Source organism: Mya arenaria, chromosome 16 (genome assembly GCF_026914265.1).
Source record: "Mya arenaria isolate MELC-2E11 chromosome 16, ASM2691426v1".
Taxonomy (NCBI): domain Eukaryota; kingdom Metazoa; phylum Mollusca; class Bivalvia; order Myida; family Myidae; genus Mya; species Mya arenaria.
In genome coordinates this window covers 36,681,084-36,698,835 of record NC_069137.1, presented here as the reverse complement: position 1 = coordinate 36,698,835, position 17,752 = coordinate 36,681,084, and the positions used below count along the sequence as shown (strand labels likewise).

General features: G+C 37.0%; 2 protein-coding genes across 5 annotated transcripts in view; one reads left to right on the top strand and one right to left on the bottom strand.

The window, feature by feature from the left end:
* Nucleotides 1–17,752, top strand: part of LOC128222502 (low-density lipoprotein receptor-related protein 2-like) — a 588,217-nt gene that overhangs the window by 33,803 nt on the left and 536,662 nt on the right. The gene's annotated exons all lie outside the window — the stretch shown is intronic.
* Nucleotides 14,501–17,752, bottom strand: part of LOC128221600 (S-antigen protein-like) — a 3,460-nt gene continuing 208 nt past the window's right edge. Inside the window, exon 2 of the mRNA XM_052930206.1 lies at nt 14,501–17,595. Within this exon, the coding sequence (XP_052786166.1) occupies nt 14,501–17,595 (3,095 nt within the window). The remainder of the gene's footprint in view (nt 17,596–17,752) is intronic.

Below are 17,752 nucleotides of genomic sequence, written 5' to 3'. Positions count from 1 at the left end.
TTGCTTACAACGGGCTATATAAGTAGATTTATACATTGGCTGGTTCATATAACTTGCCTACAACGGGCTAAATAAGTTGATTTATACATTGGCTGGTTACATTACTTGCTTACAACGGGGCTATATAAGTAGATTTATACATTTGCTGGTTCATATATCTTGCTTACAACCGGCTAAATAAGTAGATTTATACATTGGCTGGTTCAAACTACTTGCCTACAACCGGGTTAAATAAGTTGATTTATACATTGGCTGGTTTACATTACTTGCCTACAACGGGCTATATAAATAGATTTATACATTGGCTGGTTCACATTACTTGCCTACAACCGGCTATATAAGTAGATTTATACATTGGCTGGTTCACATAACTTGACTACAACCGGCTATATAAGTAGATTTATACATTGGCTGGTTCATATGACTTGCCTACAACCAGCTAAATAAGTTAATTTATACATTGGCTGGTTTACATAACTTGCCTACAACGGGCTATATAAGTAGATTTATACATTGGCTGGTTCATATAACTTGCCTACAACGGGCTAAATAAGTTGATTTATACATTGGCTGGTTTACATTTTTTGCCTACAACCAGCGTAAATAAGTTAATTTATACATTGGCTGGTTTACATAACTTGCCTACAACGGGCTATATAAGTAGATTTATAACATTGGCTGGTTCATATAACTTGCCTACAACGGGCTAAATAAGTTGATTTATACATTGGCTGGTTTACATTTTTTGCCTACAACCGGCTAAATAAGTAGATTTATACATTAGCTGGTTCACATAACTTGACTACAACCGGCTAAATAAGTTGATTTATACATTGGCTGGTTTAAAGTACTTGCCTACAACCGGCTATATAAGTAGATTTATACATTTGGTGGTTCATATGACTTGCCTACAACGGGCTAAATAAGTTGATTTATACATTCGCTAGTTTACATTACTTGCCTACAACGGGCTATATAAGTAGATTTATACATTGGCCGGTTCATATGACTTGCCTACAACGGGCTAAATTAGTTGATTTATACATTGGCTGGTTTACATTATTTGCCTACAACCGGCTAAATAAGTAGATTTATACATTAGCTGGTTCACATAACTTGACTACAACCGGCTAAATAAGTTGATTTATACATTGGCTGGTTTAAAGTACTTGCCTACAACGGGCTATATAAGTAGATTTATACATTGGCTGGTTCACATTACTTGCCTACAACCGGCTAAATAAGTAGATTTATACATTGGCTGGTTCACATAACTTGCCTACAACCGGCTATATAAGTAGATGTATACATTAGCTGGTTCATATAACATGACTACAACCGGCTATATAAGTAGATTAATACATTGGCTGGTTCACATTTCTTGCTACAACCGGCTATATAAGTAGATTTATACATTGGCTGGTTCATATAACTTGCCTACAACCGGCTAAATAAGTTGATTTATACATTGGCTGGTTCACATAACTTGCCTACAACCGGCTAAATAAGTTGATTTATACATTGGCTGGTTTACATTACTTGCCTACAACGGGCTATATAAGTAGATTTATACATTGGTTAGTTCACATAACTTTCCTACAACGGCTAAATAAGTTGATTTATACATTTGCTGGTTTACATTACTTGCCTACAACGGGTTATATAAGTAGATTTATACATTGGCTGGTTCATATAACTTGCCTACAACGGGCTATATAAGTAGATTTATACATTGGCTGGTTCACATTACTTGCCTACAACCGGCTAAATAAGTTGATTTATACATTGGCTGGTTCACATAACTTGCCTACAACCGGCTAAATAAGTTGATTTATACATTGGCTAGTTTAAATTACTTGCCTACAACCGGCTATATAAGTAGATTTATACATTGGCTGGTTCACATTACTTGCCTACAACGGGCTATATAAGTAGATTTATACATTGTCTGGTTCACATTACTTTCCTACAACCGGCTATATAAGTAGATTTATACATTGGGTGGTTCACATAACATGACTACATCCGGCTATATAAGTAGATTAATGCATTGGCTGGTTCACATTACTTGCCTACAACCGGCTATATAAGTAGATTTATACATTGGCTGGTTCACATAACTTGCCTACAACCAGCTAAATAAGTTGATTTATACATTGGCTGGTTCACTAACTTGCCTACAACCGGCTATATAAGTAGATTTATTCATTGGCTGGTTCACATAACTTGCCTACAACCGGCTAAATAAGTTGATTTATACATTGGCTGGTTTACATTACTTGCCTACAACGGGCTATATAAGTTGATTTATACATTTGCTGGTTTACATCACTTGCCTACAACCGGCTATATAAGTAGATTTATACATTTAAGTCAAATAACTTGCCTACAACCGGCTAAATAAGTAGATTTATACATTGGCTGGTTCAAACTACTTGTCTACAACTGGCTATATAAGTAGATTTATACATTGATTGGGTCACATAACTTGCCTACAACCGGCTAAATAGGTTGATTTATACATTGGCTGGTTTACATTACTTGCCTACACCGGCTAAATAAGTAGATTTATACATTGGCTGGTTCATATAACTTGCCTACAACCGGCTAAATAAGTAGATTTATACATTGGCTGGTTCACATACCTTGCCTACAACCGGCTAAATAAGTAGATTTATACATTGTCTGGTTCATATCACTTGCCTACAACCAGCTAAATAAGTAGTTTATACATTGGCTGGTTCACATAACTTGCCTACAACCGGCTATATAATTAGATTTATTCATTGGCTGGTTCACATAACTTGCCTAAAACCGGCTAAATAAGTGATTTATACATTGGCTGGTTACATAACTTGCCTACAACTGGCTATATAAGTTGATTTATACATTTGCTGGTTTACATCACTTGCCTACAACCGGCTATATAAGTAGATTTATACATTGGCTGGTTCACATTACTTGCCTACAACTGGCTATATAAGTAGATTTATACATTGGCTGGTTCATATGACTTGCCTACAACGGGCTAAATAAGTTGATTTATACAGTGTCTGGTTACATTACTTGCTTACAACGGGCTATATAAGTAGATTTATACATTGTCTGGTTCATATAACTTGCCTACAACGGGCTAAATAAGTAGATTTATACATTGGCTGGTTTACATTACTTGCCTACAACGGGCTATATAAGTAGATTTATACATTTGCTGGTTCATATAACTTGCCTACAACCGGCTAAATAAGTAGATTTATACATTGGCTGGTTCAAACTATTAGCCTACAACGGACTAAATAAGTTGATTTATACATTGGCTGGTTTACATTTCTTGCCTACAGCGGGCTATAAATAGATTTATACATTGGCTGGTTCACATTACTTGCCTACAACCGGCTATATAAGTAGATTTATACATTGGCTGGTTCACATAACTTGACTACAACCGGCTATATAAGTAGATTTATACATTTGCTGGTTCATATGACTTGCCTACAACCAGCTAAATAAGTTAATTTATACATTGGCTGGTTTACATAACTTGCCTACAACGGGCTATATAAGTAGATTTATACATTGGCTGGTTCATATAACTTGCCTACAACGGGCTAAATAAGTTGATTTATACATTGGCTGGTTTACATTTTTTGCCTACAACCAGCTAAATAAGTTAATTTATACATTGGCTGGTTTACATAACTTGCCTACAACGGGCTATATAAGTATATTTATACATTGGCTGGTTCATATAACTTGCCTACAACGGGCTAATTAAGTTGATTTATACATTGGCTGGTTTACATTATTTGCCTACAACCGGCTAAATAAGTAGATTTATACATTAGCTGGTTCACATAACTTGACTACAACCGGCTAAATAAGTGATTTATACATTGGCTGGTTTAAAGTACTTGACTACAACCGGCTATATAAGTAGATTTATACATTTGGTGGTTCATATGACTTGCCTACAACGGGCTAAATAAGTTGATTTATACATTCGCTAGTTTACATTACTTGCCTACAACGGGCTATATAAGTAGATTTATACATTGGCGGTTCATATGACTTGCCTACAACGGCTAAATTAAGTTGATTATACATTGGCTGGTTTACATTACTTGCCTACAACCGGCTAATAAGTAGATTTATACATTGGCTGGTTCACATAACTTGCCTACAACCGGCTAATAAGTAGATTTATACATTGGCTGGTTTCATGACTTGCCTACAACGGGCTATATAAGTAGATTTATACATTGGCTGGTTACATTACTTGCCTACAACTGCTATATAAGTAGATTTATACATTGCTGGTTCACATAACTTGCCTACAACCGGCTAATAAGTGATTATACATTGGCTGGTTCATATAACATGCCTACAACGGCTATATAAGTAGATTATACATTGGCTGGTTCACATTACTTGCCTACAACCGGCTATATAAGTAGATTTATACATTTGGCTGTTTCATATAACTTGCCTACAACCGGCTAATAAGTAGATTTATACATTGGCTGGTTCACATTAATTGCCTACAACCGGCTATATAAGTAGATTATACATTGGCTGGTTCACATTACTTGCCTACAACCGGCTATATAAGTAGATTTATACATTGCTGGTTCACATAACTTGCCTACAACCGGCTATATAAGTAGATTTATACATTGGCTGGTTCACATAACTTGCCTACAACCGGCTATATAAGTAGATTTATACATTGGCTGGTTCATATAACTTGCCTACAACCGGCTAATAAGTAGATTTACATTGGCTGGTTCATATAACTTGCCTACAACCGGCTATATAAGTAGATTTATACATTGGCTGGTTCATATAACTTGCCTACAACCGGCTAATAATAGATTTATACATTGGCTGGTTCATAACTTGCCTACAACGGCTATATAAGTAGATTTATACATTGGCTGGTTCACATTACTTGCCTACAACGGGCTATATAAGTAGATTTATACATTGTCTGGTTCACATTACTTTCCTACAACCGGCTATATAAGTAGATTTATACATTGTCTGGTTCACATTACTTGCCTACAACCGGCTATATAAGTAGATTATACATTGGCTGGTTCATATAACTTGCCTACAACCGGCTAATAAGTAGATTTATACATTGGCTGGTTCACATAACTTGCCTACAACCGGCTAAATAAGTAGATTAATACTTGGCTGGTTCATATAACTTGCCTACAACCGGCTAAATAAGTTGATTAATACATTGGCTGGTTCATATACTTGCCTACAACCGGCTAAATAAGTTGATTAATACTTTGGCTGTTCATATAACTTGCCTACAACCGGCTAAATAAGTTGATTAATACATTGGCTGCTTCATATAACTTGCCTACAACCGGCTAAATAAGTTGATTTATACATTGGCTGGTTCATATATCTTGCCTACAACCGGCTAATTAGGTTACTCGTCTAGCGTTTGACATATTGTTGTTGATTTTATTTAAGGAATGAAGCTGAATAAAAGTAATCATTGAAATAAGTTTTGTATTTGAATTCCCTTTACCTCATTTAATATAACAGTGTCGTTGTTGTTGTTTTGTTGTTGTTTATTTTTCTCGAGAAATATCTTGTCTTTTATGCATGACAGCGACAGTGGCATTGCCATCGCATGCAAAGATGTTGAACAGTCAGTGACTACTGCAATAATTGAATACGAATCTGAATACTAACAATACCATTTTGATTCTTTTCATGCCATTTTACTGCAGGACTTCAAGCGGGTTTTTTACTAAATACGTCGCCATGTACTTGCAAAGCCCTTGTTGTTTTTGGTGATTCGCTCAAAGAATTAAAAATGAATTTCGCATTTTATAATATTATGTTATTATTAAAGGCACACACTAAAAGTGGATGCAAAAAAAACAACAATTATGTTTAAATGCATTTTCGTGTTTGATTCATTTGACTTCAATGATACAAACCAACAAAAGCATGTTATATAGGTTCAGATTAAAAAAAGTGTAAGTCAAAATAATTTAACTTGGGAATATGTGGCCACGTAGCTATTAATAAAAAATATTGTAATGGCTAATATGTTTTTATGTGTACCTAAATCATACATAATTGTTTCTATCATTAAAGTCAAAAGAATTAAACATGATCAAATTAAAAAACTAAATAAATCAACCTGTATAGTGAGCCTTCAAGCAGCACTTTCACAGATTTACCGTTTTTACAACTTTTTTAATTGTTTGTCTTGGAAAGAGCAATTTTTTGCGTAATTATCTGTTAACCAATGATATAAAGTTGCTGCCAAAAAATCATATCGTAGAATTTCATATTTCCGTTCGAAAATTAATGTTTTGTGGCTTAAACCGTTACTAACAGTTTAAGAAATATGCATAAAACATCAATTTTTGAACTTATATATAAAAGTCTGCGATCTATTTTTTTGTCAGCAGTCTTATATAACTGGTTTCCATGGAGTTTCGCAAAAAATAAAAGTATGCGATCTATTTTTTTGCTATGAAACATCAATATTTTTTATTTAAAGATTATTGTGTAAGCATATCTTGCATTGATTTCTTTATGGCTGACAGTTTTGTTCAGAATTATACACCTCAAAGCAATAATATAAACATCGTCACAACATTACAAGGTTAAGTTATGAATATAAGTATATACACAGTATGACCAAATTTAAAAATAAACGAACAGAAACAAATTCTTGCCTGAAACCGACATCCTCCAGAAACTTGTATCTTATTGAAAATACTAAGATGTTAGGACAACAATAACATTATTTCTAAGAAAACCAAACTCTGGTTACCATGGTAACTGTTTTACAAAATGACTTATAACTGAAATTGACATGGTACCTACAACCATTACTGTACCATACTTAGACCGTTGAACTTTTCAAACAGATCACTGAACGATAATAAACTTCATTATATGCCTATCAAATTCCTTTTCCATATCCAACAGTGAAAATACAGCACGCCGTATTGAAAAATCCGTATCATGATACTGTCGTTTTCTGATTCCGTATCATGCGGTCTCGACGGATACGTGTTTACACACAGAACTCGACTTGATAGGTCACCAGAAAGGCGTCCTATCATAATATCCCCTATTTCCCAAAAACTACGCTTAATGTATTATTTGTTGGCATTCATAACGCGTGAAGCAAAACAAGCAAATAGCCGTCAAATCCGGAATCGACTTAATAAAAAATATTCAGTTTCAGTCAGAAACTGGTTTTGCTGTACATCTATTTGAAAATATTATACCTTACAAAATGTGTCCCTTCTTTGTGTATTAAAGCCGATTGGTCCGTATATCAATGTATTTTAATGTATTTTTATGACGTCAGAGGTCCATATCATGTTTTGGACCTCGCCAAAAATATAATATGGACCGCTGACGTCATAAAACTGGTGAGTTCTGCTTGCAATTTTCACAACGACATTTTTTCCCAAGTAAATATTAATAAATGTGTTCAATAAAACACATTAAAGGCGCTTTATAATTATTAAATGATAAAAACGTGTTCTGTATAATATAAGAAATAACGCCTCGGCCTCGGTCAATATACACCTTCGGCTGACTGGCCGGTCCTTATAAATATCATATGACCTGAAGTGGTGTGTAATATTTCTTAAATAGTTTCTTTGCTAATTCAATGAAGATTATTCCCACTTTGCACTAAACTGTTCTAGGATATGTTACATTTAGAGAGAATCTTTGAGACACTTTAAGCTGAACTTGAAGTCTCTATGTGTGAATGATATGGACTGAAACAGTTTATTCTGTGTATGAACATATACTTAATTTGCTAATGACATAAAACTGATTTCCTCTTTGCACTTCGAGGGGTAAAAGCGAAAAGTTTATATTTTCTTCTTTATTGAATGTCACTTAGAACCTTTTCACTTTCACCCCTCGACTTAAATCTGCACTCTCACAGATTTACCGTTTTGACAACTTTTTTATCATATTATATGTTGTCTTGGAATGAGCCAACTTTTGCGTAAATATCTGCAAACCAGTGATATAAGACTGCTGACAAAAGATTAGATCGAATTTTTCATATTTCGTTCGAAAATTAAGATTTATGGCTAAAAGCGTTACTAACGGTTTAAGAAATGCATTAAACATCAATTTTTGAACTTAAATTGAAAATCTGCGATCTGATTTTTTTGCCAGAAGTCTTATACCATTGTTTCAATGCATTTTCGCATAAATTGGCGCGTTCAAAGACAGAAAATAAGAAATATTGCCAAAAACGTTCAATCTGTGAGAGTGCAGCTTTAACTGCTGTTAGATATACAGGAATTTACAGATAATCTGTGCGACACTTTATAGTATGACTGTTGCATGATAGAAACACTGTCAAATGTGAAGTATATTGTGAAATAATACCAAGCTGAACTTGTAAGGCTCTATGGAACTGTGATATTCTGGAATCCATTATGATCCTGAAAATATAACAGGAATGGGTTGATTTCAATTCACATCTACACATATACAACTACGTTATTTCAGTAAACAGCTGCATTATTTCAGTAGATTGGACAACAACATAAACAACTGCATTATTTCAGTGAATAAGACACATACATACATATACAACTGTATACACACAGTGTAAAAATGTTTTAACAAACAAATCAAGGGGAAACATTTTGCTTAATTTATAAGTAATTTTACAATATCTGGAATGTCACAAAACAGGGTATGTACATTAATATCCTGTCGACCTCCTCTTTACCAGATAAGATTTTCTCCCCTCTCAGATAAGTAGATCAATAATTTTACCATGCTAGATAAACTTTTCTCCCACCTCAGATAAGTAGATCCAATAATTTAACCGTGCTAGAAATTCTTATCGTGCCCACGGGCGAAGATAAAATGCCCGTACGGAACTCCTTTTTAATGGTCGCCACATTGTAATTACCTCCCTTGTTGAAGACTGTCGTCAGTATCACCATAAAACAGTTTTCAGGCACATTTCAAGAAATAATGCTTCAGTAGACTGGACAACAACTATAGAACTCTCCTTAAAACTATTTAAAGACCGATTTGACTACAGTAAAACTGCCGTCGTTCGAACAAGCGGTCGTTCAAGAACCGGCGGTCCCTCGAGGTAGGAGCTTGGTCCCGAACATTTTTCCTTCTATTTTCATATAAAACATACATACGCTGCATCGAGACCTAAATATGTCGAGCAATATTGTCGGCTCCCTCGAGGTCATATTTTCACACTTTTCCCGAACGTGTGTTCTAAAATAAACAAACAATAATTTATTGCTAGATGTTAAAATTTTCGCAAGTTGTAAAAATTGCAATGGCAATTTGATAAGGTGTGAAAAACCGTTTAACATTGTTTCTGCGATAATGGTTGATTAGGGCATTTGAGAAGATAATAATGAGACGTTAATTGTGGGAAATGTAAATGAGTAATAAAAATATGAATAAACACAACCATATCGATCCAAAACGGAATCTCTGGAAAGTATTCCTTCTTGTCACTTTGCTTTGCAATATGGCAATATTGTAAAAATAAACATTTCTATTTATATTTCTTTTACATTAAGTATACACAGCCTTTGGACATATGAGCGATTTCCACAACGCAACACATAATCGGTGTCCTAGTAAACAGTCGGTTTGAAGACTTCAAACTTAAATACACTGAAAGATATTTTGTAACAGATTTGAAAATTAAAATTCGGGTCGTTCGAAACATCGGTTTCCTGGAGGCTTTGGCTCGGTCCCCGGCGTACTCGAGCGATCGTAGTTTTACTGTATTAACATTATTGAATCACTGCGCGCATATCCATGACAACCCTTTATCTCATATCCATACGCAATTAATTTCACTAAGCACAGAAAAGATCCAGCAAAAATACATTTTAATTAATTTTGTTTAACTGAGGTGGAGATAAAGCATCTACCATAGCGGCTCGTGTAAGATAGGTTCATCCCGACCCTCTTTTCTGCAAAACACCTACGCTCGGGTCGGAATGAATCTATCTTACACTCTCGGCCATGGAAGATGCTTATAATCATAACGTTGACATTTGTCTTCATTCTTTAATTATATGCCTGTTGTTGTTTTTTTAGCAGAAAATCAACTGTATGATTTTTATTTAGAAATTATTTTTCTTAATAACATATTCCTAAAAAAATCAACACGATATAAATATCACAAAATAATAACAATACGATACTATTGTACATACAAGTAGATAACTGGATATTTTTTGTAAGTTGAAAGTGAAACTCGAAGTGAAAAGAAACATATTCTGAGGAATTATTCTACAGACAAGGACATAAATATGCATGAAATGAGAATGATGCAATAATTTGTTGATTTTACCGAAACGCTTCACTACAGACAAAATACAAGTCTTTTAACCCAGAAGATATATTTCAATGGAGCTACCATTTATGTTGAAACAGTCAAAATTCCAAGGTTGCTTCGCTCTGCAAAATTTCGTCAAGTTAATATTTTGGCCAAGGATTGCATCATTGACATACACGCAAATCTAAAATATTTCATACGTGTAGAAGCAAAAAATACATAGTCTTTTATAGGCTAAGTAATAGTTTCCTATTATTTCTGTCAAAAAAGTCAGTTACTTGTTTGTTTACATCGGTTCTGGCCCGTGGTGACCAATGTGAGAACCCCTTTAAGTCACGTGATTCCTCACGTGGGTATTGTCACTATTGTTTGAAACGACCTGAAGGATCATGAAAACAATCTGCGTATGACTGATTCATCATTGATATGTTGCAATTCGACTTTCTCTGCCGTACACACTTTTTACAAATACAGGCATGTGAAAAAACCAACTTAAAACGTTACATAAAGAAGAACAAAATCTCAATGTCGGGATGCCAATTGCAAAGTAAAACAGGCACCCAACATCTTGATATCAAAGCTCAAAAAAGTATACAAAGTGTGTAACCTGTTATAATAAATTATAAAAAATATTGACATCTTAACTGTACATTGATAACATCACGTGCTAATGTCAATCATCACGCAACAACAGCTCTATTGACGTAATAATTATAAACATTGTGGTCTTCAAAAACGATATTTGCTGAAGCGTTCTAGCTTTTAGTATCTTAGTTTAACACACCTAATGATTTGCCACATACACAAAAAAGTGAATATAACACATGCCAAACTTGAGCGAGTACCTGTCTGCGATTGATCACTAAACATCAATGTTGTATTTCTTCGAAAACACTTGCATCGCATTTATTTTAGAAACAGGAGCTGAATTTTCTTTATGTGAAATTTCGTTTTAAAATGTACAGTATTTTTCGGGTTATTTCTCCAGTCAAATCGGCAACTGCGCATGTACTGATTGCAAAGCGCTATGCTCCGCCCACTTTTCTACGTCATTCTCATAAATTGAGTCAGTGGTCCAGTTCGGAACTTCTTTGGTATTTCCCATACATTTCTTTTTAATAAAGCGTAGACCTTATTATTCCCAGATCATATTCTTCACAGTCTGGGAAAAATAGGATCCTATTCTTCACAGTTTCAACTGTGACATATACATATGATTGACCAAAATGGTGGTTAGCAAGAGAATCATATTCTTCACAGATTTTATCGATGACATTGCTGTTTGATAAATTTGATATTAAAAATGTAAAAATAAAAAAAAAAATAAAAAAAAAATAAAAAAATAATAATGATAAAATTAATAATAATAATAAGAAGAAGAAGAAGAGAAGAAGAAGAAGAAGAAGAAGAAGAGGAAGAAGAATAAGAAGAAGTAGTAGAAGAAGGAAGAAGAAGAAGAACAACACACAACAACAAACAACAACAATGATAATAAGTAGTGGTGGTAGTAGTAGTAGTATGAGGAGGTTCAGCTGTAGATGGTGGTGGTGCTGGTGGCGGCGTCGGAAGCGGTTATGGCAGCAGCAGCAGCAGCAGCAGCTGCAGAAGTTATCACTTTAAATACCCCAGACCCAAGCATTCACTAGTTATCATCATACAGACTTTTACTGTATACGGTCGGTGTGACATTGACTTTTGACCTGGTGACCCAAAACCATGCCAAGTTTGAGCATCATAAGCCCAAGAGTTCTTTAGTTTTCAATCGGACAAGCTTCGGTATACCGACCGACCGACCGAAGGGACGACCTACCGACCGACTGATATGTACAAAACAATATAAAACTATATGTACTTCTTTAAAAGGGGCATACTTCATGTAATGAGTAATTTGGCTTAACGAAAGGCTTAGATTTGTTATACGTTATATTTTTGGCAAGCTCCGAAGTTTATATAATATGTCAACCCAACGCGGAACACCTACAATAACCACTTCTACGATATTGAAACAAACAAACAACAACACATATTCTTAAAACTACGCCTTTTACCAAAAAACAACAACATATTCTTACAACAACAATAACCACAACAACACCACCAATCATTAAAACTAAACTTTTATCTATTTTTATCTTTAACAGATTGTGTCCCCGATGGTGAATTGTTACACTAACGTAAATGCTCGACCATATCCGGCAAGCTCGGAACAGAACTATCTTTAAACCAAAGCTCTTCTTGCACTGCGGTATTCACTGCTTGCCCGAAATTTAGCCGTTGAAAGCGTTGGAAATACTTTTTCCAGTACATCTGTCTATGCCAACACAACTCAAGATAACAAACACAATGCCATCTACGTTTATTAGGCATACACCAACTATTACGGTGCCAACAAGAACCAATACTATTCCTGCTTACACCACTTATATCCGTACAGCAACAACATAAAAAACATATCTCTACAACGACCGCCACTGCGCCTACAACTGAAGCCAGAAAACAGAAACAACAACAACAGAAACGACAACAACATTATCAACGATTCTTTATGACTAGAATATATACGCATACATGTTTAACAAGATATATCTGCAATACTGGAAATAGCAATCTGTGACAAATGTGACTCAGTTGTAAAATTTACTTTTTTTGTTAAAAATATGATGCAATTTTTGACCTGTGAGGAATGTGATTTCAGGGTACATAAAAAACCGGCTTCGATCACAAATTTCTCAGGAGCTGTGACATATATGTTCGCAATGTGTGACAAATGAGATCCTATTTTTCCCACCTGGGAAGAATAGGATCCTATTTTTCCCAGGTGGGAAGAATATGATCTGGGAAAATAAGGTCTTGGGACTCTATCATAGTTGTATACTTATTTTTCTTTTTTTCTCTATTTTGTTTTATTTTATATGGCACAGTGACTTTACGAAGTTGATTTCATGAGCGAAATTATAATCAAGCCACTGTCGCTAGACGTTTGTAAATTTTAAGCTATTTGTTAAAGCTGCACTTTCACAGATTGACCGTTTTGACAACTTTTGATGTTTTGTCTTGGAGTGAGACAATTTGGGTGTGTATGTCTGGAAAACAGCGATATAAGACTGTTGACAAAACATCAGATAGCAGATTTTCATATTTACGTCCGAAAATTGATGGTTTATGACTAAAAGCGTTACTGAATTTAAGAAAAATAAGATCTGTTCTAGTGACTAAATGAACATTTTCCTTGTTTTGAATTTCATGGTTATAATTGAAAAATAAAAAAAAGAACAGGGATCAGTCAATCAATTGTTGTCTTCTATTCAGTCATAAGGAAACGAAAAAGGATTTGAATGTTCCTTTTTCGTTCTTTACTCTTAATTATGAAAAACACACACACACAAAGACGGAATATACAAGAAAAGTCCTTCAAGCCCCATTTTGCATTGTGGCAGCACTGTCAATGCTTAGCCTCACTAACCGGGACGCATTAGTACTTAAGCGGCGGATAATTATATTCATGCTGTAAAAATACCAATGAGCAATTTTAAGTGTTTACAGCAGATTGAATTTTGGTCATCTAAATGTGCGTAGATTAAAAACGCATCACGGAAAGCTCAGCTGCATTTTGACCCAGTATAGTAATATCTAACCGGAAAACCTCGGCCATTATCAAACGGAAATTATACGAGTCTTCTTAAAAAAAGTTCATCATGTTTTCAACCGTCAAGGGTCATAATAAATTGAACATACGGCGAAGAGTATCAAGCTGTTGTTCTATTAAACGGACATCAGGGGTAGCTCTTTACCGTGATTTATCTGGTCTTTGTAAATGCTCCAAAATTTAACAAGAATATCACTCTGAGTACAGCTGACATGTTATCAAAAAGAATCATCAAGAGTTCATTGTATTTATAATTTATTCTCATTTGCATGACAATGAATGTTTGACATTTGTCAATAAATATTGTGTTTGGGTCAAATAAAAAAGCCTAGAAATAAACTGAATAAGAATTATTTAACTTTGAACGATTTATTACGCATTTAACGAAACTAACAATTTTAAACTAAATCACACAAGTCATAGTCAACAAAAACTTTATATTCTCGTTTATAAACACCGATTCATCAGTTTTATATTGTCAAATATAATCAGTTGAATTTTTTTTATTTATGAATATCGCCATATTCCTCGTACTCGCTATACCACATTGGATACATAACGTAATCTGGTTCACCATTACCGTTGTTGTTTTCAACACTGTTAGTAATGTCGCTATTGTTGTCATCAGTGTTACCGCTCTCGTTGTATTCAGTGTTAACACTCGCGTTGTCTTCAGTGTTACCACTCTCGTTGCCTTCAGTGTTATCGCTTTCATTGCCTTCAGTGTTAACACTCTCGTTGTCTTCAGTATTACCACTCAGACTGCCTTCAGTGTTACCACTCTCGTTGTTTTCAGTGTTACCGCTGTCGTTGCCTTCAGTGTTACCGCTGTCGTTGCCATCAGTGTTACCGCTCTTGTTGCCTTCAGTGTTACCGCTCTCGTTGCCTTCAGTGTTACCGCTCTCGTTGCCTTCAGTGTTACCGCTCTCGTTGCCTTCAGTGTTACCGCTCTCGTTGCCTTCAGTGTTACCGCTCTCGTTGCCTTCAGTGTTACCGCTCTCGTTGCCTTCAGTGTTACCGCTCTCGTTGCCATCAGTGTTACCGCTTTCGTTGCCTTCAGTGTGAGCACCCTCGTTGCCTTCAGTGTTATCACTCAAATTGCCTTCAGTGTTACCACTCTCGTTGTCTTCAGTGTTACCGCTCTCGTTGTCTTCAGTGTAACCGCTCTTGTTGTCATCAGTGTTACCGCTCTCGTTGCCTTCTGTTTTACCACTCTCGTTGCCTTCACTGTTACTGCTCAGATTGCCTTCAGTGTTACCGCTTTCGTTGCCTTCAGTGTTACCGTTCTCGTTGCCTTCAGTGTTATCGCTTTCGTTGCCTTCAGTGTTACGGCTCTCGTTGCCTTCAGTGTTACTGCTCAGATTGCCTTCAGTGTTACCACTCACGTTGCCTTCAGTGTTACCGCTGACGTTGCCTTCAGTGTTACCGCTTTCGTTGCCTTCAGTGTTACCGCTCTCGTTGACTTCTGTTTTACCGCTCTCGTTGTCTTCTGTTTTACCACTCTCGTTGCCTTCAGTGTTACCGCTTTCGTTGCCTTCAGTGTTACCGCTTTCGTTCCCTTCGGTGTTACCGCTCTCGTTGCCTTCTGTTTTACCACTCTTGTTGCCTTCAGTGTTACTGCTCTCGTTGCCTTCAGTGTTACCACTCTCGTTGCCTTCAGTGTTACCGCTCTCGTTGCCTGCAGTGTTACCGCTCTCGTGGCCTTCAGTGTTACCGCTCTCGTTGTCTTCTGTTTTACCGCTCTCGTTGTCTTCTGTTTTACCACTCTCGTTGCCTTCAGTGTTACTGCTCTCGTTGCCTTCAGTGTTACCGCTCTCGTTGCCTTCAGTGTTACAGCTGTCGTTGTCTTCAGTGTTACCGCTCTCGTTGCCTTCAGTGTTACCGCTCTCGTTGTCTTCAGTGTTACCACTCTCGTTGCCTTCAGTGTTACCGCTCTCGTTGCCTTCAGTGTTACCGCTCTCGTTGCCATCAGTGTAACCGCTCTCGTTGCCTTCAGTGTTACCACTTTCGTTGCCTTCGGTGTTACCGCTCTCGATGTCATCTGTGTTACCGCTCTCGTTGCCTTCAGTGTTACCGCTTTCGTTACCGTCAGTGTTACCACCCTCGTTGTCATCAGTGTTACCAATGTCTATGCTTATAGTGTTACCGCTCTCGTTGCCTTCAGTGTTAACGCTTTCGTTCCATTCAGTGTTACCGCTCTCGTTGTCTTCTGTTTTACCACTCTCGTTGCCTTCAGTGTTACCGCTTTCGTTATTTTCAGTGTTACCACTAAGATTGCCTTCAGTGTTACCGCTTTCGTTACCTTCAGTGTTACCGCTCTCGTTGTCATTAGTGTTAGCACTCTCTTTGCCTATAGTGTTACCGCTCTCGTTGCCTTCAGTGTTACCGCTTTCGTTCCCTTCGGTGTTACCGCTCTCGTTGCCTTCTGTTTTACCACTCTTGTTGCCTTCAGTGTTACCACTTTCGTTACCTTCAGTGTTACCGCTCTCGTTGTCATTAGTGTTACCACTCTCGTTGCCTTCAGTGTTACCGCTCTCGATGTCATCTGTGTTACCGCTCTCGTTGCCTTCAGTGTTACCGCTTTCGTTACCTTCAGTGTTACCACCCTCGTTGTCATCAGTGTTACCAATGTCTATGCTTATAGTGTTACCGCTCTCGTTGCCTTCAGTGTTAACGCTTTCGTTCCCTTCAGTGTTACCGCTCTCGTTGTCTTCTGTTTTACCACTCTCGTTGCCTTCAGTGTTACCGCTTTCGTTATTTTCAGTGTTACCACTAATATTGCCTTCAGTGTTACCGCTTTCGTTCCCTTCGGTGTTTCCGCTCTCGTTGCCTTCTGTTTTACCACTCTTGTTGCCTTCTGTTTTACCGCTCTCGTTGCCGTCTGTTTTACTACTCTCGTAGCCTTCAGTATTACCGCTCTCGATGCCTTCAATGTTACCACTCAGATTGCCTTCAGTGTTACCGCTCTCGTTGTCGTCTGTGTTACCGCTTTCGTTGAAATCAGTGTTACCGCTCTCGTTGTCTTCTGTTTTAGCACTCTCGTTGACATCAGTGTTACCGCTGTCGTTGTCTTCTGTTTTACCACTTTCGTTGCCTTCAGTGTTATCGCCTTCGTTGTCTTCAGGTTTAACACTCTCGTTGCCTTCAGTGTTATCACTCAAATTGCCTTCAGTGTTACCACTCTCGTTGTCTTCAGTGTTACCGCTCTCGTTGTCTTCAGTGTAACCGCTCTCAGTTTCATCAGTGTTACCGCTCTCGTTGCCTTCTGTTTTACCACTCTCGTTGCCTTCACTGTTACTGCTCAGATTGCCTTCAGGGTTACCGCTTTCGTTGCCTTCAGTGTTACCGCTCTCGTTGCTTTCTGTTTTACCACTTTCGTTGCCTTCAGTGTTACCGCTCTCGTTGCTTTCTGTTTTACCACTCTCGTTGCCTTCAGTGTTACCGCTCTCTTTGTCTTCAGTGTTACCACTCAGATTGCTTTCAGTGTTACCACTCTCGTTGTCGTCTGTGTTACCACTCTCGTTGCCTTCAGTGTTACCACTCTCGTTCCCTTCAGTGTTACCACTCTCGTTGCCTTTAGTATTTCCACTCTCGTTGTCTTCAGTGTTACCACTCTCGTTCTTCAGTGTTACCGCTGTCGTTGCCTTCGCACGCACGCACGCACGCACGCACGCACACACACACACACACACACACTTACACACACACACACACACACACTTACACACACACACTTACACACGCACACACGCACA